Source organism: Nicotiana tomentosiformis, chromosome 2 (assembly GCF_000390325.3).
Source record: "Nicotiana tomentosiformis chromosome 2, ASM39032v3, whole genome shotgun sequence".
Taxonomy (NCBI): domain Eukaryota; kingdom Viridiplantae; phylum Streptophyta; class Magnoliopsida; order Solanales; family Solanaceae; genus Nicotiana; species Nicotiana tomentosiformis.
Genome location: NC_090813.1, coordinates 68,616,259 through 68,643,303, shown reverse-complemented (window position 1 = coordinate 68,643,303; position 27,045 = coordinate 68,616,259). Strand labels below are relative to the sequence as shown.

The 27,045-nt window shown below is 40.0% G+C and overlaps 1 protein-coding gene across 1 annotated transcript; it reads left to right on the top strand.

Moving 5' to 3' along the window:
• The first annotated feature begins 24,854 nt into the window (after positions 1-24,854).
• Positions 24,855-25,418, top strand: LOC138904991 (uncharacterized). The gene has a single exon (XM_070193486.1). The coding sequence runs from the start codon at positions 24,855-24,857 to the stop codon at positions 25,416-25,418; it is 564 nt and encodes a 187-aa protein (XP_070049587.1).
• The last annotated feature ends 1,627 nt before the right edge of the window (positions 25,419-27,045 follow it).

The following is a 27,045-nucleotide window of genomic DNA, read 5'->3' as shown; positions in this document are numbered from 1 at the left end:
AACCAAGATCCAGAAATAAATCACTGCCAAACTTGTCCCAAAAACAGCCCAAAAACAGCCACGAAATCCAGCTGAAAGCAGTCGAAAACATCACCAAAATCACTCTAAAAACGGCTGAAAAACGCAACCAAAAATCACCTTCATCTCCAGCCCAGAAACACCATGAAAACTGTCCAAAAACAGCTGAAAACTCAGTCTAAAACCAACCTACTTCACCCTTAAATAGACCACCAACCCAGCTTTAAAACAGTCCAACAAAAAAAAGGCAATAAAAACACAGCTGCCTTATGCGACCAAAAATGCAGCAGCTGCTGTTGTCTTCTTCCTCTAAAAAACGATCTCAAATCACATGTAAACCAACTAAAAATACAAACCCAATAGCTGGCTTCTATCTCCATTCGAGTTCGTCGATTCTGGTTCAAGGTTCTGATCGGTAAGCTCATTTGAGAGAATTTCCTCCCAATCCCCAAATATTCAATTCAAGTCAATACAACAAACAACAATAACAACCCAGTATAATTCTATTAGTGGGGTCTGGGGAGGGTAGTGTGCATGCAGATCTTACCCCTACCCTAGGGTAGAGAGGCTGTTTCTAATAGACCCTCGGCTCCCTCCCTCCAAGAACTCCCCACCTTGCTCTTGGGGTGACTCGAACTCACAACCTCTTGTTTGGAAGTGGAGGGTGCTTACTACTAGAGCAACCCACTCTTGTCAATTCAAGTCAATAAAGAACATAATTTCACAGCTTTCAACACCCAAATTAAATGAAGGCCGATAATTTTAAATTCTAAATAAATGGCATTCCAATGACAAAAACATATAAAAACATAACCACACACTGAAACATAATCGAAAAATCTATACCAGCCGTAAAAATCACATAAAAATTAGACTAAAAACTACCTGGAGCTGCCTTGGATAAAAGAAGAGCAAAAAGAAGGGATGGGGTAAAAACTCTAATTTTGGATAATGAGATTATTTTAAGGGTTCGGAAAAATTTACCAAATACTAAATTTTTCAAATTCTTTTGGTAAGAAAATAGCTAAGACTGTCTCCAACCTAACACTAAATATTACACAAATCCTATGTTGGTGTAATATTTGGTATTTTGGTGCTCCAATCCAACACCATTTGTCTCTTTTAATTACTGCACCATTCATTTTTTCTCTTCTTTGATTCCATCACCACGACCACAATTTCTTTTCTTTTTTTGCAACTTTTTTGGAGGACAATCTAATCTTAAACCTGATGACTGAGTTGTCACAAAGCCGAGTTTAGGTCACTCTGTCCATGTCACGGCCCAAAATCCGACTAGTCGTGATGGCACCTAACCCACCTGCTAGGTAAGCCACTTAATCACTAACCAATTCCAATAACAATTAATAAAGTAATTTAAGTTAAGAATTATCTTAATCTTATACATTCCTCAAGAACTGGTAGTACAAATCATGAGCTTCTAAGAATAGAATTTACAAAATTGCTATGAAATAATACATCATCTGTTCGAAATATACATGAACAGATTGTTATAAATCTAAGGCTACCATGAACAAGAGGTAGCTACAACCGAAACGCAGGTATATTTTCAGATCCAGTTCCCAATCGAACACAGCAACATCAGCAGCCAACATCTGCACGCAAGGTGCAGAAGTATAATATCAGTACAACTGACCACATGTACTAAGTAAGTAACAAACCTAACCTTAGGTTGAAAGCAGTGACTGGCTTGTACTAAGCTCGGGTCCAAAACCAATAGTCCACAACAGTCCATAATCACGTAAAGCAAATAATACAAGAAGTAACTCAAAGATAAAATGCTCAGCTAAATCATGATTTTAGAAAAATAGTTCTTCCTTTCAAGTACATCAGTACAAACCCAAATCGTTTACCGAAGTTGCCAAAAATATGAATACGTTTGAAAACAATATATTTTCCAAAAATCCTTTCAATAATAAATGAGATATTTCATTTTCTTCCCAGATAACCCGTGTAAAACAAATACATCACTATGCCCATCTGTCAACATGTGTGAGAAATCATGAATTATGTGATACTGTACAGCATGAGAAAAATACATCTCTATGCCTCTATGTCAAGTGTGCATGTCAATGCGATGCAACTTAGTGATAAAATCATATGCATACTCTCAGAGTATTATTTCACTCAGTCCTCCCGGTCACTCAGTCCTTACAGTCACTCAGTCCTCCCAATCACTCGACACTCGCACTCAGTAGGTACCTGCGCTTACTGGGGGGTGTGTACAAACTCCGGAGGGGCTCTTTCAGCCCAAGCGCTATAATCTGCACGGATAACTCACGTGCTGCATGGAAACCTCACGTGCTATATAATATCTGGATCCGCACGGACAAATCACGTGATGCACAGACAACTCACATGCTATAATAATATCTGGATCCGCACGGCCAACTCAAGTGCTATAATAAGCAATTATGGCCTGTTGCGGTGTGCAGCCCGATCCCATAATTATCCTCACAATCAGGCCCTCGGCCTCACTCAGTGATCAATCTCTCCAGTCTCTCGGGCTCACAATGTCATGAAAATAGCCCGAAAATGATGATATGATATGATGTATCAATAAATAACAAAAGAGACTAAGATATGATATGCAATGAAATGAATATGACTAAGTATTAATTTTCAATTTAAAACAAATAATTCATAGCAATTTGACCTCTGTGGATCCCAATAATACTAGCACATAGCCTCAACATGATTTCAATATGATTCTCAGCTCAAATTCCTTTAACATATGACAATACAAGGAAAATGCCAAGATTTGTTTACTATAAAACTCCACGGAAATAATTATGTCACAATTTCCATAGTGCACGCTCACATGCCCGTCACCTAGCATATGCGTCACTTCCCAACAATTCACATAATACATGTATTCAGGGTTCATACCCTCAGCTCCAAGATTAGAAGAGTTACTTACCTCGAACAAGCCAAATCCAATGTCGAACAAGCTAAGCAATGCTCCAAAAATTCCATTCTGCGTGTATCACTTCCAAACGGTTCGAATCTAGTCACAATTAATTTGATTCAGCCCACAAAAATTATAGGAATTAATTCCATATCAAAATATTAAATTTTTTTCAAATATCCGAAATTACGCCCCAAATATTACCCGTGAGGCCCACATCTCGGAACCCAACAAAAATTATAAAATATGAACGCCCATTCAACAACGAATCCAACCATACAAATTTTACTCAAATCCGACATCAACTCGACCCTCAAATCTCAAAATTAAAACAAGAGAGTTTTTACAATTTTCAACTTAATTCACCAATTAAATGTTAAAAATAACCATGGATTATGGTAATTTAACCAATATTGAGTTAAGAACACTTAACCCGTTGTTTTCTCTGAAAATCTCCCAAAAATCGCCTCTTCCCGAGCTCCAATCCGTCAAAAATAAAAAATGGGACGAAGTCCCATTTTCAGAACTTAAACTCTCTGCCCAGTCAATTGCTCTACGCAATCGCGAACATTCCCACGCGATGGTGAAGAACAGTTTTCCACTGTCCAGATTTTCTTAATTGCGATCGCAGAAATGGCCTCGCGATCGCCAAGCACAAAGCAGACTGCCCACACATTTTACCCTACGCGAACGCGGAATCACTCATGCGATCGCGTATCGCTGCCTCTCAAACCTACGCGAACGCGTTCAGCCCTATGCAATCGCGTAGAGCAATTGCCTCCTTTCATCAACTGCTCAAATCCTTCTACGCGAACGCGGCCTCATCCACGCGTTCGCGAAGCACGGCTTAATACACTTACGCGATCATGTTCCTTTCTCTGCGACCGCATAGAACAAAAATACCCCTTCCCCAAATAAGCTTACGCGATCGCATCCCAATCATCGCGATCGCGAACAAGGTTTGAAACACCAGAAATCAGCAGCTACCATCAGTGCAAAAATGAAAGAAAATAATTCGAATACTATCCGAAACACGCCCGAGCATCTCAGGACCTCAACCAAATATACCAAAAAGTCCTAAAACATCATACAAACTTAGTCGAATCCTCAAATCACCTCAAACAACATCAAAACGACGAATCGCACCTCAAATCAAAATCTATGAACTTTAAACTTTCAAATTTTATATCTTGTGCCGAAACACATCAAATCAACTGGAATGACTTAAAATTATGCCCACAAGTCATAATTGATATAACGGACCTATTAAAATTTTCAGAATCGAATTTCGACCCCGATGTAAAAAAGTCAACCCTCCGGTTAAACTTCCCAAAAATTCAACTTTCGGTATTTCAAGCCTAATTCTACTACGAACCTCCAAATAATTTTTCGGACACGCTCCCAAGTCCAAAATCACCATACGGAGCTACTAGAATCATCAGAATTTAATTCCGAGGTCGTTTACACATAAGTGAATATCCAGTCAACTTTTTCCAACTTAAGTTTTTAATTATGAGACTAAGTGTCTCATTTCAATCTGAAATCCTTTCGGACCCGAACCAACTAACCCGATATGTCATAAATCAACTGTAAGACATAATTTGAGCAATAAATAGGGAAATTGGGCTGTAATACTCAAAACGAACGGCTGAGTCGTTACATTCTCCCCCACTTAAACATACGTTCGTCCTCGAACGTGCCAATAGTTGCCTCCAAGCCATCAAGTCACTATTCCAACCACGCACGTACCCGGGGTTGATCCCACGTCACCCTATTCTATATAGGCCTGATAACACAATACAACTGAAAATCATTAATTTAACCTCAGTCCAAAAACCTTGGAATTCAATTTCCAACATTCAAAATTTCTTTTCAAGACCCGAATCTCACATCTACACACTGTATGAGTCTAAACAAGTTGTATCAAGCCATAACCATAATCCCAGATATAATCACATAACATACTACACAACTCGCATACTCGTAGCACCATTTCTGATCATAGTAACTACTCGAAACCAACCAAGTACTAGTATAAAACTCCGCATTCGACAGAACCTCATTCCGAAACCTTCGTACACTGCCAATGATGAAAGAAACAATCAAAAAATCATAACCACTCATCAGATCAACTAGCCATGGAGCTTTTCTCGTCCCAGCCAGAACCATAATCCTCTCCTAAGCCGACTTTCAATATTATCCTCCCGAATATACCATAATCAGGCCTGATAGTACCCATTCTAGGTCCGATGACCTTATATTATTAAACACAACTATCCCACAGACATGCCACACCAATATAATGTAAGTCACAACTGTGCAATCTGTGTACCCAAATATGGGAGATGTCTCAAAGAAGAGAACCGTATTGTTACAACCAACTCCTCAAGTTTCGTGAAGAGGATAACCGTAGGTGCATGTGTAAAATTGTAGAGGAAGAAAATTAATAGACCAGATAAGTTATTATAGAAATAGAATTCCCACACACGGCACGGACAACTCACGTGCCAATAATATGAATCGCCCGGCATGGTCACAGGCCTCCAGTCCCAGCATATCATACATGAGCAATTAAATAGGTACACTTGTATATGATAATGAAATAAGATTCACATGCTCCTGGACTGGTATAAATAACACGTCATAGTGTAAGCATTTGCAAAGTCTGCTATCACACTTCAAATCGGCAATTTAACGTAGAAATAGTAACTACCCCGTTTATTCAGGGAATTAGCCTCTTTGTAACCTTAAGTGTAGCCCAGATAGTTCTCCACAAAGGTAAGAACACAAAAACCGTTATAACTTTATGCTTAACAGTCAACTCTAGGCATATAATAGCCTAAGCATTCTTTCGAGCATAAATACCTGCCCCAATGCCCGCACATTGGCTCAAACCTCACATATGTGCACCCTTATAGTGCATAGCTATCATAATTAATTAACGTAACTAGTGCCTCCACTGAGTTTTAAATAAAATAGTCACCTCAAATAGGTCACAACCCCGAAACAATATACTTCCGAGAACTCCCAGTCTCCAAATTCATCGAACAAATGAATCACCGTAACTTATCCCAACTCCAGCACTAAAATGACTAATACATCTTCCATTCACGATCATCCCAGCCGGAATATTTCCATAATTCTTCCGTGCCGCATAGCAATAATTTGAATAGCAGCAGTTTACCAACCAGGTGAGTAATGTAATACTAATGACATCGAGATACAATGCTCTTTTTTTTTAAATGTGCACCCTTCTCAGGGATTACCGAGAAGTTATAACATTCGTCTAAATATCTGAAGTTGACCATGTTGACCAAAATTTGGAATCTTCCCTCCAAGACTGAACTGCCACCTCGTATATGTAGATTTTAATCCTGCACAACACACCGCATCTATCATGCCATCATGTGACAAGTATAAGAATCCCATTATCAACTCTGAGTCACCAGCAAATTACATACCCGGTTAGTTAGAAACCTTCCTCTTACTTTTTTCCAAGAGGAAATCATAATACACAATACGTTTCCCATACCAGTAAAAAATATCCGGTTTGAACCATGGTAGAAACCATCAAGAACACTTTGAAATCTATCTGCACATAACCAATCTATTAGAACTAAATTCCTCTAACTCGACCAAACCACGTAGGTCACCAAAAACCCAAGAATATTGCCACCAAAACATCTGTAGAGTCTCACCCCATCATAATTACCCCTATAAATATCACAACCGAAATACCTACTCTGAAAATACCTTATTTGAGTCTAAGGCTGTTTCATTCACCTTCCTGATACCGAAATATAAAACCCATAATGATATACAAAAATGCCACAAGTCTCGACACCATCTAACTTAAATCTCAGATTTTAGCCATAAATAAATCCGCCAAAAATTCTCAGTTGTTACATATTAATCTTGAATCCATTAGAACTTTCTCGAGAGTCACACCCTTTGTTCAAATCCAAATTACACCGCCCAAATGGGCCAAAAGACATGTGCCCCATTAGCACAACAACACTCAAAGAAGTAACTCTACTTTAATACCACCTGTCAAATTCATAGTCCGTGCGCACTGCATCCTTCACAAATAACAACTCACTCATCCCATGATTTTCATATACTCATAAAGCGCAATATAACCCGTATCCAGAAATTTTCTTACTCAAGTCATTTTCGAACTCCACCTCTGCAAGTCATCACTGATTCCTAAGTATACTTCAGACCAAAATAAAAATTTGACACATACCCATGAATTGATTTGTCTATAGCTGACTCCCCCACTTGGCTCAAAGCCGTAGATTAAAACACTTCATAACTCACAATACCTATACTCTATTACTGCCATAATGCCACAGTCAGTTCAACGAAACTTCTTCTCAAACGCATGCAATGCCAACCATAAAAATACGCCAAATCATACGCTAAGCTCGCAATCATTCGCTTGACACTCAAGTCAACTTTCTCAGCCAAATTCAATTTCAAATCTCCACACATACGCCCTGCTGACAGAAAATAAACTCCCCACTCACATATAAGGAACATACCTACGTAGATTACTCCGCGGTGGATAACCCACCTGCTTAGCCTCAAATTGGTATCTTGTTATACCCTTTTGCAGTCACAATTACTACGCAATCACTTAATCTTTCCAAGTCCAAACTTGTTAACAAGACATGAGAATTTAGTTTGTCCCAAAATTTAACAACGTGAAAGATCCTTCAAAACATTCATACTCGAGATTATACGTCACATCAAAATGAAAATCAAGTACCCAATCTCCTTCCTTTACACTTCAAGGAAACACTTCTCGCCACATTCACATCGTCTTAACACATCCTGCAGTTACATCATACTCATCACAAATCCATTTCACCACTCATCGAGCCACAAATTTCACTCGTAAGGACATTACCGGACATATGAGTCCAAAGGTACAAGTTATAACTGAAGCTACCGAGCTTAAACTTAGGTCTAACCATGGCCTCAAGTCCTCCAGACTGGCCCATCACCAAAATACAGAATACACATCTTGAACCTCGTTCATAGAATCACAAGTCGGCGATGCACAGCTGATACCGAGTGCTCATGTGCGCATACGAATACGTGGAAGGAATTCAGAGAGTTATGTCTCAAGCCGAATCAATTTCGCACGATAAAGAAAAAAAGATGGGAAATTATCCTAAATGCCCAATAGCCTCTAGAAGATAAGTATGGATGTCATCATACCAATCCGCAAGACTCTACTAGACACTTGATCATGACTTGTAGAACCTATGAATCTAGGGCTCTGATACCACCTTGTCACGACCCAAAATCCGACAAGTCGTGATGGCACCTAACCCACCTGCTAGGTAAGACACTTAATCACTAACCAATTCCAATAACAATTAATAAAGTAATTTAAGTAAAGAATTATCTTAATCTTATACATTTCCCAAGAACTGGTAGTACAAATCATAAGCTTCTAAGAATAGAATTTACAAAATTTGTATGAAATAATACATCATCTGTTCGAAATGTACATGAACAGATTGTTATAAATCTAAGGCTACCATGAACAAGAGGCAGCTATAACCGGAACGCAGGTACATCTTCAGATCCAGCTCCCAATCCGTCAAAAATGGAAAATGGGACGAAGTCCCATTTTCAGAACTTAAACTCTTTGCCCAGTCATTTGCTCTACGAGATCGCGAACATTCCCACGCGATCGCGAAGAACAATTTTCCACTGTCCAGATTTTCTTAATCGCGATCGCGGAAATGGCCTCATGATCGCGAAGCACAAAGCAGAGTGCCCACACATTTTACCCTACGCGAACGCGGAATCACTCACGCGATTGTGTATTGCTGCCTCTCAAACCTACGCGAATGCGTTCAGCCCCATGCGATCGCATAGAGAAATTGCCTCCCAATATCAACTTCTCAAATCCTTCTACACGAACGCGACCTCATCCACGCGTTCGCGGAGCACGGCTTAATACACTTACGCGATCACGTTCCTTTCTCTGCGACCACATAGAACAAAACTACCCCTGTCCCAAATAAGCTTAAACGATCACGTCCCAATCATCGCAATCGCGAAGAAGGTTTGAAACACTAGAAATCAGCAGCTACCAGCAGTGTGAAAATGAAGGAAAATAATCTGAATATCATTCGAAACACGCCCGAGCCCCTCGGGACCTCAACCAAATATACCAACAAGTCCTACAACATCATACAAACTTAGTCGAATCCTCAAATCACCTCAAACAATATCAAAACGATGAATCGCACCTCAAATCAAAATCTGTGAGCTTTAAACTTTCAAATTCTATATCTTGTGCCGAAACACATCAAATCAATCTGGAATGATTTTAAATTTTTTTCACAAGTCATAATTGATATAACAGACCTATTAAAATTTTCAGAATCGAATTTTGACCCTGATATCAAAAAGTCAATCCCCCTGTCAAATTTCCCAAAAATTCAACTTTCGGCATTTCAAGCCTAATTCTACTACGGACCTCCAAATAATTTTCCGGACACGCTCCTAAGTCCAAAATTACCATACGGAGCTACTGGAATCATCAGAATTTAATTCCGAGGTCGTTTACATATAAGTGAATATCCGGTCAACTTTTTCCAACTTAAGTTTTTAACTATGAGACTAAGTGTCTCATTTCACTCCGAAATCCTTCCGGACCCGAACCAACTAACCCGATAAGTCATAAATCAACTGTAAGAAATAATTTGAGCAATAAATAGGGAAACGGGGATGTAACACTCAAAACGACCGGCCGGGTAGTTACAGTCCACACATCTCAGGTATCTCATTTTTCAATTTGCTGGTGTTGTGTTCCATTTTTTGGTGCAATTTTTTGCTTTCTAATGTTGTTGCTGCTATAGTATTTGTTATTTTTTTTTTGTTGACTCTGTTTCTGATGTCAAAGAAAGTACAACAAAAGAAAAACAACCCAAAAGAACGCAATTACAAACAAAGAAAGTACATCAACGGACTGTAGAAAAAACACACAAACACAAAGAGCTCAGATGAACACAAGAAGAAGAAGCTGATTAAATTTGAGACTCACAAAAGAAAAACTGCAGAAATGAAATTGATAAAGAGAAGAGATTCCAGAAAAGCATCAAACACTGCTCTTCAGTGCCACCATGTCGACAGAAATTGAACCAAGCAAAAAAATTGGATTTGTTTTCTTGATTTCAATTCATCTCCGCAACAAAAAAAGAAGAAAGAAATTCCCCAATTTCAGCCATCAAAACCCTAACTCGAAAATCCGTAATTAATTCAATCTAATTTCATGGATTTAAAACAAAAAAAAAAGGAGAAACAAATAGAAAGCAACAAAACTGATGTTAAAGAATAAGAAACGCACCTGTAAGTTAAAGAGATGAGCAAGACGGAAGATAATCTGAGAAGCTCTGTAAATTGTGATGTAAAGAAATTGGATAAAAATCCACATCTGGAATAACCTAAAAGCTACACGTAGTAGTTGTGTAGGTACAGAAAAGCCACGTATAGAGATAAGCTCAAAAACACACCGTTTAATTTTTGATATTAGATTAGATTCTGTCAAAGGTCTAATATGCCCTCAAACAAAACTTAAAAGACACATAAGCAACCATGTCAAAACTCATGCTCTTCCAAAAGCAACCATGTCAAAACTCATGCTCTTTCAATATATATATATATATATATATATATATATATATATATATATATATATATATATATATATATATGTACCTGGTTAGTTCGATTTTTATCAAAACCAAACCAAACCAACTATACTGATTTGGATTGGTTCGGTTTTTTTGGATTTTTTTATTACATGAATATTATTTCAATCTTACTTTGTTAAAGTTATAGATAAAGTTTTGATAAATCAAAATATGTTTAGTAAAAAATTTAAAAAATGATAAACATATGATCTATTAGAATATTCTAATGAGAGAATTCTTTTATTAACATATTATAGTTAGTATTTTAGCCATCTAACAATAATTTTTCGTAAATGTACGCATTCAATAGGTTAATCGAATAATAATTTAACATAAAAATCATTATGAAAACTAAATAATGATATATTCCTTTTTAATTTTAAAATTATTGAAATACCATTTCAAATTCAAAAAAGATATAAGAATTTGACAGATCTTGACATATGATATGAAAGAACAAAGAGATTGACGCATTTCAATAACACTTGATAAGAAAGTGATGATACAACCCATTATTTAAAATAAATAATAATAGATGCACTTCATATTTCTATTAAATATTACATCATATGAGAGGATCCCAAATATTTCTAAACATTTTTAAGGAAAATTCAATATAAAATTGCAACGACTCGGCCGGTCGTTTTGAGAGTAATAGCCCCGATTCCCTATTTACTATTTCTCCCGTATCGTTTTCTGCTTATGTGACTTGCCGGGAGGTTTTGTTTTTGGTTTCGGAATATTTTGGGATACTTAGTCCCTAAAACAAAAGCTTAAGTCTTAAGATTTTGACCGTAGTCAGAACTATGTGAATACGACTCCGGAATAGAGTTTCGTCGGTTCTGTTAGCTCCGTTGCGTGATTTTGGACTTAAGAGCATGTCCGGATTGTGTTTTGGAGGTTTGTAGCTTATTTAGGTTTGAAATGGCGAAAGTCGAATTTTTGGAGATTTTGGCCGGTAGTAGACTTTTTGATACCGAGGTCGGATTCCGATTCCGAAAGTTGAAGTAGGTCTGTAATATTGAATACGACTTGTGTGCAAAATTTGGGGTCAATCGGACGTGATTTAATAGGTTTCGAAATCGGTTGTATAAGTTTAAAGTTTCAACTTTATTAAGTTTGAATCGGAGGGTGATTCATGTTTTTAGCGTTGTTTGATGTAATTTGAGGGCTCGACTAAGTTTGTATGGTGTTTTAGGACTTGTTGGTATGTTTAGTTGAGGTCCCGGGGGCCTCGGGTGTATTTTGGCTGCTTAACGGATTGAATTTGGACTTAGGCTAGTTGTTGAAGATTTTCTGGTTTCTGGTGTTTTCGCACCGGTAGAGGGGAGACCGCAGGTGCGGGATCGCATGTGCGAAGGAGGAGCCGCAGATGCGGCCAAGAAGGAGCTGGGCAGAAACTGCAGGTGCGATGCATTTCTGCACCTGTGATAGTCGCAGATGCGGTCGCATAGCCGCAGGAGCGGAACCTGAGATTCTAAGTGGAATCCGCACCTGCGATGGCATTTCCGCAGGTGTGGAGTCGCAGATGTGACTATGGACAGAACACTTAAATGCAAAGGTTCGTGATTTTTTCTCATTTTCAACTCGGGTTTGGAGATTGCTTGGGAGCATTTGGAGGGGTTTCTTGAGGTAAGTCCCTTGTGCTTATTTTTGATCAATAATCTTGCTTCCCCATTTATTTTTCCACCTAGTTAGTGTGTATTTAAGGTGAAAATTGGGAGTTGGAGTCTAGAGATTTGAAGAATTTGATTTGGGGTTTTGAGTGGTTATTTGAGGTCGGATTTTGATAAATTTGGTGTGGTTGGACTCGTGAATGAATGGACTTTCGGATTTTATAATTTTTGCTCGATTCCGAGACGTGGGCCCGGGTCGACCTTTTAGGGCGAATTTCAGAATATTTGTTAAAGTATTAATTTCATTAATTAGATGAGTCTATTATGGATGTATTTATGATATGTAATTGCTTTTGGCTAGATTTGGTCCATTCGGAGCCGGATATTCGTGGAAAAGGCATTGTGACCAATTGATTGAGCTTGATTCGAGGTAAATGGCTTGCCTAACCTTGTGTGGGGGAAATCCCCTTAGGATTTGGTACTGTTTTGATATGTGAGCGCCGTGTACGTGAGGTGACGAGTACGTACACGGGCTAATTGTTGTAAAAACCCGATTTCTGCTAAGTAATAACATGTTTCCTTCTTATTTGAGTTACATCAGCATGTGTAGTATCCTGTTAGCTTAGAATAGCATGTCTACTTGCCTTAATTGCTTATCTGAACTCCGTGGAGCATGTTTAGTAAAATTCCTACTTGTCCTTGACTTGTACTTTGTCTAAATTGTAGGATTTCGTGTTGTAGCTATTAATTCTATTGTTTGAGCTGCATATTTACTTTAGGACTATGGAACGGTATTCCGGGAGATCCGCCTGTACTCATTTACTTTGGGACTATGGAACGGTATTCCGGGAGATCCCCTTGTACTGCATATTTACTTTGGGACTACAGAACAGTATTCCGAGAGATCCCCGTGTACTGCATATTTACTTTGGGACTACAGAACGGTATTCCGGGCGATCCCTCTGTACTACACATTTACGTTTGGGACTACGAGACAGTATCTCGGGAGATCCCCTATTGTTATCTCTGTGTACTGAGCTGTTGTCTTCTATGATTTCATTCCTGTTAAATTTTAGTCTTTATTTTACTGCGGTATTTCATTCTGCCTTGTTTTTATTATATATATATATATATATATATATATATATATATATATATATATATATATACCAGTAGGGGTCTGACTTGACCTCGTCACTACCCGACCGAGGTTAGGCTTGGCACTTATTAGGTATAGATTGTGGTGTACTCATACTACTCTCTGCACATATTTTTCTTGTGCAGATCCAGGTGCTCCTTCTCAGCCGCGCTATTAGTCAGCCGGGACAGCTTTGGAGACTTCAAGGTATATCTGCCGCGTCCGCAGACCTCGGAGTCCCCTTCTACTATTTCCCATCTCTATTATATTCTGTATTTTTCCTTTGTTAGACTCTGATGTATAGACACACTAGATTTTCCTTCCGTAGTTTGTGATTCACGATGTTCCGATTTTTTGGGATTTTTGTGTATTTTGAATAGTTGGTTATTGTACATGCCAGGCGGCATGGTACCCAGTTATGTTGTTACTGCTACAGTTAGTTGTTAAATTTATGTTTTCATTTCATTATTCCACAAATGTTAGGCTTACCTAGCCGTAGAGACTAGGTGCCATCACGACGTCATATGAAGGGGAAATTGGGTCGTGACAAGTTGGTATCAGAGCTCTAGGTTCATAGGTGTCGTGAGTCACAAGTCGGTTTATTAGAGTCTTGCGGATCGCTATGGAGACGTCTGTACTTATCTTCGAGAGGCTATGAAACTGTTAGGAAAAATTTCACTACTTTGATTCCATGTCGTGCGAAAAATTGTTGACTTCAAAAAAAAATTCCAAACTTCTGTATTCTATTCTCTCACAAATGGTGAGGACACGGACAAGCGGATCTGATGACCAGGAACCCGCGCCCCCTGCAAGAGCCGCGAGAGGCCGGGACTAGGGTAAAGGCCGAGGACATCCACGTGGTGCAGCCAGGGCACCCGCACGAGCTGCTACAGAGGAGCCCCCAGTTGCTCCAGCTAAAGGGCAAACACCTGAGGTACCTGTTTCTGCACCAGCCCTCCAGGAGACTCTAGCCCAGTTTCTGAGCATGTTCAGCACCTTAGCTCAGGCTGGATTGATCCCACTTACTCCTACCACATCTCAGGCCGGGGGAAGAGCACAGACTTCCGTCGCCGGTACTCCAGAGCAGTAGGTGCAGGTCGGCCAGGTTCTAGAGATTGTACCAATGCCGCCGGTAGCTCCATCTTAGCCCGAGGTTACGGCAACAGCTTCTGAGGTGGAGCAACTCAGACTTGAGAGGTACAAGAAGTACCACCACCTACCTTCAGCGGATTAGCTACAGATGATGCTCAGGGTTTTCTGGAGGAGTGTCATCGTATTCTCTGTACTATGGTCATAGCGAAGATGAGCGGGGTTTCTTTTACTACACTCCAACTTAGAGGAGTAGCCTATCAGTGGTGGCGTGCTTATGATCTGAGTAGTCCGGATGAGGCAACTTCACTTACATGGACTCAGTTCTCGGACATATTTTTGAGAGAGTATGTCCCTCAGAGCCTCAGGGACTCATGGCACGCGGAGTTTGAGCAGCTGCGCCAGGGTGCTATGACTATGTCAGAGTATGCAGTTCGCTTCAGTGATTTGGCCGGACATACACCGGCCTTAGTTGAGGTGGAGGTCAGGGAGGTAGAGGTCGCCCTAGAGGGGGAGGCCAGGCCAAATATTATGCCCTTCCTGCTCGTACAGAGGCAGTCGCTTCTGATTCTATCATTACAAGTATTGTCCCTGTCTATCATACAGATGCGTCGGTATTATTTGACCCAGGCTCTACATATTCTTATGTGTCCTCTTATTTTTTCCCGTATTTGGGCGTGTCTCGGGATTCCTTGAGTTCCCCTGTTTATGTGTCTACTCCTGTGGGAGATTCTCTTGTTGTGGACCACGTGTATCGGTCGTTTTGATTGCTCTTAGTGGTTTTGAGACCAGAGTTGATTTATTACTGCTCGGCGTGGTGGACTTTGATATTATTTTGGGCATAGACGGGTTGTCGCCCCATTATGTTATTCTTGATTGTCACACCAATACCGTGACGCTGGCTATGCCAGGATTACCGCGATTAGAGTGGAGAGGTACCTTAGAGTATACTCCCAGTAGAGTTATTTCATTTCTTAAAGCTTAACGAATGGTTGAGAAGGGGTGTGACGCATATCTAGCTTATGTGTGAGATGTTAGTATTGATACCCCTGCAGTTGAGTCAGTCTTAGTAGTGAGGGATTTTCCAGATGTGTTTCCAGCTGATCTTCCGGGCATGCCACCCGACATAGATATTGATTTTGGCATCGATTTGTTGTCGAGCGCTCAACCCATCTCTATTCCTCCATATCGTAGGGCTCCTCCTGAGTTAAAGGAGTTGAAGGAACAGTTACAGGAATTGCTTAATAAGGGCTTCATTCGGCCCAGTGTGTCACCTTGGGGTGTTCCTGTCTTATTTGTGAAGAAGAAGAAGGATGGTTCCATGTGGATGTGTATTGATTACCGCCAGTTGAACAAAGTCACAGTGAAGAACAAATATCCTTTGCCTCATATTGATGACTTATTTGATTAGTTACAGGGTGCCAAGGTATTTTCCAAGATTGATTTACATTTCGGTTATCATCATTTGAAGATTCGGGAGCCATATATCCCGAAGACTGCCTTCCGGACTCGGTATGGTCACTATGAGTTCCTTGTGATGTCTTTTGGGCTGACCAATGCCCCAGCAGCTTTTATGCACTTGATGCACAATGTGTTCCGGCCTTATCTTGACTTATTCGTCATTGTGTTTATTGACGAAATTCTGGTATACTCCCAGACTCGGGAAGATCATGAGCAGCACCTGAGGACTGTGCTTCAGACCTTGAGAGAAAAGAAGTTATATGCAAAATTTTCAAAGTGTGAATTTTGGCTAGACTCAGTGTCATTCTTGGGTCATATAGTATCGAGTGATGGGATTCAGGTGGATCCGAAGAAGATTGAAGTAGTGCAGAGTTGGCTCAGACCGTCCTCAGCTATGGAGATTCGGAGTTTCCTTGGTTTGGCGGGGTATTACCGTCAGTTTGTTGAGGGATTTTCATCTATTGCAGCGCCTATGACCAGGCTGACCCAGAAGGGTGCTCCGTTCAGGTGGACAGAGGAGTATGAGGAAAGCTTTCAAAAACTCAAGACAGTTTTAACTACAACCCCAGTATTGGTATTGCCTTCAGGTTCGAAGCCTTATACAGTTTATTGTGATGCGTCGCGAGATGGCCTCGATGCGGTGTTAATGCAGGACCGTAGGGTGATTGCCTACGCGTCCAGACAGTTGAAGGTGCATGAAAAGAACTATCCTGTCCATGACCTTGAGCTACCAGCTATTATTTATGCCTTGAAGATTTGGAGGCATTATTTGTATGGTGTTCCTTATGAGATTTACACCGATCATCGGAGTTTACAGCATCTGTTCAAGCAAAAAGATCTTAACTTGCATCAGCGGAGGTGGTTGGAGCTACTTAAGGACTATAATATCACTATTTTATACCATCCCGGGAAGGCCAATGTGGTGGACGATGCTTTGAGTCGTCGGGCGGAGAGTTTGGGGAGTTTAGAATATCTACCAGCAGCAGAGAGGCCATTGGCATTGGATGTTCAAGTCTTAGCCAGCCAGTTTGTAAGATTGGATATTTCTAAGCCGAGTCGAGTATTGGCTTGTGTGGTCTCTCGGTCTTCTCTTTATGATCGTATCAGGGAGCGTCAGTATGATGACCCCCATCTTCTTTTCTTTAAGGACACAGTCCAGCACGGTGATGCTAAGGAGGTCACTATTGGGGATGATGGTGCATTGAGGATGCAACGCAGGCTATGTGTGCCTAATGTGGATGGTTTGCGTGAGTTGATTCTCCAGGAGGCTCACAATTCGCGGTACTCTATTCATCCGGTTTCTGCAAAGAAGTATCAGGACTTGAGACAGCATTACTGGTGGAGGAGAATGAAGAAGGACATAGTAGAATATGTATCTCGGTGTTTGAATTGCTAGCAGGTAAAGTATGAGCATGAGCGGCCAGGTGGATTGCTTCAGAAGTTAGAGATTCCGGAGTGGAAATGGGAGCAGATCACTATGGATTTCGTTATTGGACTCCCACGGACTCAACGGAAGTTTGATGCAGTTTGGGTGATTATAGATAGGCTGACCAAGTCAGCTCATTTCATTCCTGTGATGACTACCTATTCTTCTGAGCAGCTAGCTCGAATCTACATCCGTGATATCGTCAGGCTTCATGGCGTACCGGTATCTATTATCTCTGACCGGGGTACATAGTTTACATCACGGTTCTGGAGAGTCGTACAGCATGAGTTGGGTACTCGGGTTGAGTTGAGCATAATATTTCACTCTCAGACGGATGGACAGTCCGAGCGCACTATTCAGATACCAGAGGATATGCTCTGCGCTTGTGTGATAGATTTTAGGGGTGCTTGGGACTAGTTTTCGCCACTTGCAGAGTTTTCCTACAACAACAGTTATCAATACAGCATTCAGATGGCACTGTTTGAAGCTTTGTATGGTAGGCAGTGTCGGTCCCCAGTGGGATAGTTTGAGCTGGGCGAGGCTAGATTATTGGGTACGGACTTAGTTTAGGATGCCTAGGAGAAGGCCAAGGTGATTCAGGATAGACTTCGCAAAGCCCAGTCCAGACAGAAGAGTTATGCGGATCGAAAGGTTCGTGATGTTGCATTCATGATTGGAGAACGGGTCTTGCTCTGAGTTTCGCCTATGAAGGGCGTTATGAGGTTCAAAAAGAGGGGCAAGCTGAGGCCAAGGTTTATTGGTCCCTTTGAGGTGTTGCGGCGAGTTGGGGAAGTTGCTTATGAGCTTGCCTTACCTCCCAGCCTAGCAGGAGTTCATCAGGCATTCCACGTTTCTATGCTCCGGAAGCATCACGGTGATCCGGCTCATGTATTGGATTTCATCTTAGTCCAATTGGACAAGCATCTATCTTATGTTGAGGAGCCAGTGGCTATTTTAGACAGGCAGGTCAGAAAGCTAAAGTCAAAGAACATTGCTTCTGTGAAGGTTCAATGGAGGGGACAACCGGTCAAGGAGGCGACTTGGGAGACCGAGCAGGATATGCGTTGTCGTTATCCTTATCTTATCACCACTTCAGGTATGTCTCTATGCTTGTTCGAGGACGAACGATTGTTTTAAGAGGGGGAGGATGTAATGACCCGGCCGGTCATTTTGAGAGTAATAGCCCCGATTCCCTATTTACTGTTTCTCCCGTATCCCTTTTTGCTTATGTGACTTGCCGGGAGGTTTGTTTTTGTTTCGGAGTGTTTTGGGACACTTAGTCCCTAAAACGGAAGCTTAAGACTAAGAATTTTGACAGTAGTCAGAACTGTGTAAAGATGACTCCGGAATGGTGTTTCATCGGTTTCGTTGGGTGATTTTGGACTTAGGGGCATGCCCGGATTGTGTTTTGGAGGTATGTAGCTCATTTACACTTGAAATGGCGAAAGTCGAATTTTTGGATATTTTGATCGGTAGTGGACTTTTTGATAGCAGGGTTGGATTCCGATTCCGGAAGTTGGAGTAGGTCCGTAATGTTGAATTACGACTTATGTGCAAAATTTGGGGTCAATCGGACGTGATTTGATAGGTTTCAACATCGGTTGTAGAAGTTCAAAGTTTCAAGTTCATTAAGTTTGAATCGGAGGGTGATTCGTATTTTTAGCGTTGTTTGATGTGATTTGAGGGCTCGACTAAGTTTGTATAGTGTTTTAGGACTTGTTGGTATGTTTGGTTGAGGGCCCGGTGGCTTCAGATATGAAAGACATAAAGAAAGATGTGTTAAGCTTGTGTTTTCCCAGCCGACTCATCTTTTCCCTTCTCATTTTTTTGGTGTTCTTGGCTTCGCTTCTCTATTACTACAATCTTTTAGTCTAAATTTTGATATCTTATTGGGGCGCTTATACCAATAAATTCTTGTTCACTTGGTTGTTAGTCGGTTCGGGTGGTATTCCGGAGGTTTCCTACTTGTAATAATTTTTGTGGGTCTTGATCTGGAAAACAAGATGATGATGGCTCCTTCGGGGGCCTCTGGCTCAGGATCAGGTGAGAGCACTAGATGAAGGGGCTTTCGGGTGTGTTTCGGATGCTTAACGGATTGAATTTGGACTTAGACTAGTTGCTAAAGATTTTCTAGTTTCTGGTGTTTTCGTACCTGTAGAGGGGAGACCGCAGGTGCGGTATCGCATGTGCGAAGGAGGGGCCACAGATGCGGCCAAGAAGGAGCTGGGCAGCAACCGCAAGTGCGATGCATTTCCGCACATGCGATAGTCGCAGATGACGTCGCATAGCCACAAGAGCGGAACCTGGGATTCTAAGTGGAATCCGCACCTGCGACGGCATTTCCGCAGGTGCGGCTTCGCAGATGTGACAGAGAGTCCGCAGGTGCGAGATTTCTGGACAGAACACTTAAATGCAAAGATTCACAATTTTTGCTCATTTTCAACATTTTGTACTCGGGTTTGGCGATTTCTTGGGAGCATTTTGAGGGGTTTCTTAAGGTAAGTCCCTTGTGCTTATTTTTTATCAATAATCTTGCTTCCCCATTTATTTTCCCACCTAGTTAGTGTATATTTAAGGTAGAAATTGGGAGTTGGAGGCTAGGTATTTGAAGAGTTTGATTTGGGGTTTTTAGTGGTCATTTGAGGTCAGATTTTGATAAATTTGGTATGGTTGGACTCATGAGTGAATGGGCTTTCTAATTTTGTAATTTTTGTCCGATTCCGAGACGTGGGCCCGGGTCGACTTTATAGGGTGAATTTCGGAATTTTTGTTAAAATATTGATTTCATTAATTAGATGAGTCTATTATGGTTTTATTTATGATATGTAATTGCTTTTGGCTAGATTTGGGCCATTCGAAGCCGGATATTCGTGGAAAAGGCATTGTGACCGACTGATTGAGCTTGGTTCGAGGTAAGTAGCTTGCCTAACCTTGTGTGGGGGAAATCCCCTTAGGATTTGGTACTGTTTAGATATGTGAGCACCGTGTACGTGAGGTGACGAGTACGTACACGGGCTAATTGTTGTAAAAACCTGATTTCTTCTAAGTAATAATATGTTTCCTTCTTATTTGAGTTACATCAGCATGTGTAGTATCCTGTTAGCTTAGAATAGCATGTCTACTTGCCTTAATTGCTTATCTGAACTCTGTGCAGTATGTTTAGTAAATTCCTGCTTTTCCTTGACTTGTACTTTGTCTAAATTGTAGGATTTCGTGTTGTAGCTGTTAATTCTATTATTTGAGCTGCATATTTACTCTTGGGACTACAAAACGATATTCCAGGAGATCCCCCTGTACTGCATATTTACTTTGGGACTACGGAACGGTATTCCGAAAGATCTCCCTATACTGCATATTTACTTAACGGTATTTCGGGAGATCCCCCTGTACTACACATTTATGTTTGGGACTACGAGACGGTATCTCAGGAGATCCCATGTTATTATCTCTTTTTACTGAGCTGTTGTCTTCTATGATTTCATTCCTGTTAAATTTCAATCTTTATTTTACTGCGGTATTTCATTCTTCCTTATTTTTATTATTATTATTATTATTATTATTATTATTACATACAGGTTATTAGATTTCTGATTCTTCCTTATATATATATATATATATATATATATATATATATATATATATATATATATATATATATATATATACCAGTAGTAGGGCCCTGACCTGACCTCGTTACTACCCGATCGAGGTTAGGCTTGGCACTTACTGGGTATAGATTGTGGTGTACTCATGCTACTCTCTGCACATGTTTTTCGTGTGCAGATCTAGATGCTCCTTATCAGCCGCACTATTAGTGAGCCGGAACACCTTTGGAGATTTCAAGATATATCTGTCGCGTCCGCAGACCTCGGAGTCCCCTTCTACTCTTTTTCATGTCCATTATCTTCTGTATTTTTCCTTTGTTAGACTCTGATGTATAGAAACACTAGACTTTCCTTCTGTAGTTTGTGATTCACGATGTTCCGGGTTTTGGGATTTATGTGTATTTTGAATAGTTGGTTATTGTACATGTCAGGCGGCATGGTACCCAGTTATGTTGTTACTGCTACAGTTAGTTGTTAAATTTATGTTTTCATTTCATTATTCCGTAAATGTTAGGCTTACCTATTTATAGAGACTAGGTGCCTTCACAACGTCATACGGAGGGGAAATTAGGCCGTAACAAAAATCTTAGAGTATATATAAAAATTATATATTTATATATCGGTTTGGTTCAATTTTTGTTTTACTCAATACCAAACCTAGTGGGATTTTTTAATAGGTTTGATTTGACTTTTCGGTTTGGTGCGATTTTTCGGTTCGGTTTGTACACCCCTATGTATATATATATATATATATATATATAGAATCGAAGAAAAATAAGGTCACAAAATATTTATTTTCTTGCAGTGACGTAAAAGGAACTAGTTGTTGAGAGTGTGTGAATAAAGTCCCACATGAAAAGTAGAAAATAAAAATAAGTTACTTATATGGAGTTAGATGATACTCTTAATGGTGTGAGGCCTTTTGCAAAAAATCGTGTGGGCTTGGCCCAAAAAAGACAATATCATACCATGTTAAAAGTATATTTGGGCTGTTTTAGCCCAACAACTAGTATCAGAGCCAATTGTTTGTCGAGACGAGTATGGAGATGGCAAAGTGATGGCGTAGGGTCCGGCTTAGTGCTTTGCCCGTCTATGGGCCGGTTCACTACCTTTACCCATAGCTTCAAAGACGCACACATAGGCTCTCCTTAGGTTTCGGTGACCGTAAATACTCGAATCATGTAGGTGGCACACAATTAATCTTCAAATTAGCCCATTAACAGTGATGGGTCATGTGAAACTTAGTTCAAGGGGGAGATTGTTGGGAGTGTGAGAACAAAGTCCCACATAAAAATTAGAAAAGAAAAATAAGCTACTTATAAGGAGTTAGATACTCTTAATAGTGTGATGCCTTTTGGGAAAAACCGCGGGGGCTTGACCTAAAGCAGACTATATCATACCATGTTAAAAATATTTTTGGACCATTTTAGCCAATCACTGACCAGTGTCAAGAGTAAGGAAAACATTTTGGAGGAATACTCTGGTATAATCGGCAGCATATAGATGGCTTTGAAAGTGATTTTTCCCATTCAATTGTTCAACAACAGATTGAGGAGATTAGTCGTCATTGGCTTCATTTGCGTTGTTTGTTGGAGGTTTTAGTTGTCCTTACTACTCGACCTAGGAAGAAAATTAAGAAGAATTTTGTGTATGTTTTATTTCTTTTTTTTTTTTTTTTGCTAAAACGACGAGATGTATTAAAGCAGGAGATTAAAGAGAGTTATTACAACATGGAACCGATCTTAACGATACAGTTTCTAACAAGTCTTTGCAGTAATTAAAGAAAGCAAATAAAGGCATTGTGCCCCAAAATGTGTCTTCACGTTCAGCATGTCCTTCCAGCATCTGTGTGCTTGCGTAATGTGCTAGAACGTGTGCGACTGAGTTTGCTTCACGGTATATGTGCTTGACTGGTGGTTGATCCATAGTTGCAAGGAGGAACCTGCAATCATTTAGTAAAGTTATGTAAGCATCATTAGTCATGTGAGGTTCTATGATTATTGACAATATCTGACAGTCAGTTTCCACAACCGGTGGCATTAAGTTTTTAGTAAAGGCCAGCCCCAGTCCCTTCAATAGGGTTGTAAGTTCCGCTTGTAGTGGCGTATTGGCCACAACACGGCTGGAGAACCCCGCTATCCAGTTACCTTGGGAATCTCGAATGATTCCTCCTACTCCTCCATAGTTGGAATTTTTCCTATGTGCACCATCTATGTTGAGTTTATAGATATTTTGTGGTGGTAGCACCTACGATACTTGAATTCTTGTGGATTGCTGGTGAGTTGTTCTCTGGTTGGTGAGGCAGAGGTATTCTATGGCTTAGGGAACTGGTGTGTCGCTGGCGATTATTGTGGAGGTTGTTTTGAATACGTGTATGTTTTATTTCAAATGTAATGATTCTCATCTTCTTTCATTAATTCATTTCAGTTGGTATCGCGCCAAAAAATGATTATGTAATATAAACTTAGGCTACGGCCTAATTATGGATTTCGTTTTTGATCATACGTATATTTATAAAAGGAGATCAATGCTTGTTCTTCTGTTAGATTCAGCGAGATTAATTAGATTATGTCATACTTCACCTTTATCATTTCAATCTTTTAGCAATAATATTTGGCCATAAGGGATCGGAGTACCGCGCTAAAGCAACTATTTATTTCCGGAAAAACAAAAAGAGTAACAATTCGTACGACCAAGATCATAAAAACCAAGACTGGTATATATATATATATATATATATATATATATATATATATATATATATATATATATATATATAGTTGGCCCAAGTAAAGTATAGTTTTGAAGATTGACAAAGGAACTCAGGGATGAACCAGGTCCATCACTGATAGGCATAGACACGAGGAGATTCAAAGCATGCGAGATGGACATGTAGGAGATAAACGAAATCGGGCATAATAATAGATATCTCCTGATCGAAAAGATTGCATAATTGATAAGGAGAAGGACTCCTTAATCAACGAGAACATTATCCAAGATAAGGAAGGAGTTAGGAGTTGAGATTAACTAGAACTCTTCCACCAAGGAAGAGTAGCATTAGAACTCTACTTGCTTTCTACTCTACTAACTCTATAAATCACAGGAAGTTCTCATTCTACAGGAGACACACAAAAGCAGAAGTTAAACGTGAATTGAGAGCAAAATAGCAAGGCATTTTGCAAGCAGTTCGTGTGTGATTCAAATGTGCGAACCTGAAGCTACATGAACCAGATAGAAGAACCAACTCCAAGTGTCTGTCTTTTATTCTAGTTCAATTGTAGTAGGTGTTTTCATATTGTATCTTTTAGCTTTATCTAGAGGTAATTGTAATAGGTACTCAGAGTATTCAAGTTAGAGTTAACTTAAAGTTGTCGCAACAGTTAAAGGTTGTTTGCCACAACGGGATTAGAGTTAATCCTAGGTTTACAAAAGTGTTGTGTAAATGCAATTTTTGGCTCAGTAATTTAGTGAAGAGTTTTGAAAAAATCCTACTGGGAAGTAGGTCGTAGTTTTTTCACCTTTTGAGCCAGGTGTTTTCCACGTAAAAATCCTTGTGTTCTTTAATTTCTACATTTATTATTCCGCAACAGTAGGATAAGGAACACATAGAAGAACCAGGTCCTTCTATAATATGTGCACGCGAAACATTGGACACCACACAAATCACCCTCCCCCCCTCCCCTCTTGTGTGGTATTGAAATTAAAACAACAATTGGTATCAGAGCAGGTTATCCTTGAAGAGGCTAACACCTTAGGAGAAGATCAAGATGAGTGCACCACCTGAAAACTAGGAAGGGCAATCCACTGCTAGGCCACCACTCTTCAATGGCCAGTACTACTCCTGGTGGAAAAACAGAATGAAAGACCACATCATAGGAGAAGACTATGAGCTATGGGACATTGTCACAGATGGTTCACTGACTACCATGAAGATAAATGCCGAAGGAGAAGAGGTGCCAAAAACAAGAACTGACTGCACTGCTGACGACTTGAGGAAATGGGAGAAGAATGCTAAGGCCAAGAAATGGCTCGTGTGTGGACTTGGTCCAGACGAGTACAGCATAATTCAAAGTTGTACTACTGCTAAGGAAATTTGGGACACTTTGCAAGTGGCTCATGAAGAAATACCTCAGGTGAAGAGTTCTAGAGGAACGTTACTATATTCTCAATATGAGAATTTCACTATGAAGGAAGGAGAAACCATCCAAGAGATATATACAAGGTTCACCACACTAACAAATGAACTTAAGTCTCTTGAAAGGGTTATTCTTAAAGAAGACAAAGCTAAGAAGATTTTGACAAGGGTTCTGCTAGTCTCATGGGAGAGAAAAATCACTGCTATTCAGGAGTCAAAGAACATCGCCACTCTTAGGTTGGATGAGCTAATTGGAAATTTCACTGCTTATGAACTAAGAAGGTAAACCATGAAGATGGATGTACCCAAAAAGGAAAGGATCCTGGCACTCAGAATCACTGAAGGTTCTGATCTAGAGGAAGATGAAATGGCTATGATCACAAAGGACTTCAAGAAGTATCTGATGAGAGGAAAGGGTTCTTCAAGAAGTGGAGACTACAATCAACCAAGGGTTCCTGAAAAACAGACCAATGAGGTCTACTACAAGTGTGGGAAGACTAATCACCACATCAAAAACTGTCCTCAATGGGAAATTGAATGGAAGAAGGAAAGAGCTGAACGAAGAAACAGAAAGAAGGAACAAGTTCATCCCAAGATAAACAAAGGATCAACAAAGGCTATGGTTGCTGCTTGGGGAGAAAGCTCAGATGAGGACTCAGATGATGAAGATGAACAAGCACTTATGGCAATTGGAGAATCCGATGAGGAATCTGAAGTAAGTATAATCCATCTAAAAGACAAGATTAAGTTTTTGTCTAAAGAAAAGCTATCCGAATTACTTCTAGATTTCATTGATGAATCTGAGGATATAAACAATGAAAAAAAAACTGTCTAAGGAATGTGTGATTTTAAAAGCAAAGTGTAAGAACCTAGAACTTAGAGTTAGTGAGACTGTAAGTGAAAATACTGCACTAAAGAACCAGGTTCATGCATTTGAATCAAATGTCCTAGAACTTAGATCTGAAAACCTAAAACTGAAATTAGGAATAAGTAAAAAGACAGCTGATTGCACATAACTCACTCTAGAAGAAAATGTAGGTAAACTAAAAGATGAGTTGTATAAGAAGGATAAGCAGGTAAGAATTCTGACAGAGGATCTAGGCAAGGTCAAGCATGAACTAGACAGAACTTGTAAATGGAACAGGTCCTTCGATGCACTTTCATGGCTACAGGAACATCATAGTAGCAATAGAAAAGGACTTGGCTTTGGGAAGCTACCACCTAAATGGAATCCCAAAAGCAAGTACCTTACACTTCCTGAGAACAAGATTTTTACTCACTGTGGTAAGATTGGTCACTATAAAAGTGAATGTAACGCAAAAGAAAGGGCCAGTCAAAAGAACAAAAATTTTGTTCAAGGGAAGAATTGGTTACCAAGTTGGGCTAAAAAGAATTTAATTCATCCTTTTGCTTATAGAAAGGGACCCAAACTAGTTTGGGTTCCTAAGACTAACCCCTGATTTCCTTTTGTAGATTCAAGTGAAAGGGAGAAGCCAAATATGGTACATGGACAGTGGCTGCTCAAAGCATATGACAGGAAGCAAGGACCAGTTCCTTTCACTTGAGGACCTCAAAGGAGGAAATGTCTCATTTGGAAATGAAAAGAAAGGTGAAATCATTGGGGTTGGTAAGGTAGGTAAGGATGACTCTCATTCCATTGAGAATGTCTACTTGATAGACGGCTTGAAGTATAGCCTAATCAGTGTGTCACAATTGTGTGATAGAGGTAACTTGGCAGCATTCATCTCTGCTAAATGTTTTGTGATAAATCTTATCACTGACAAGATTCTTTTGTAGGAAAAAAGAGTGAACAATATATATATTGTAGATCTGTCCACACTGTCAGAAAATGAACTCACTTGCTTAAGTGTGTTGGACAATGATCCCCTCCTTTGGCACAAGAGACTTGGACA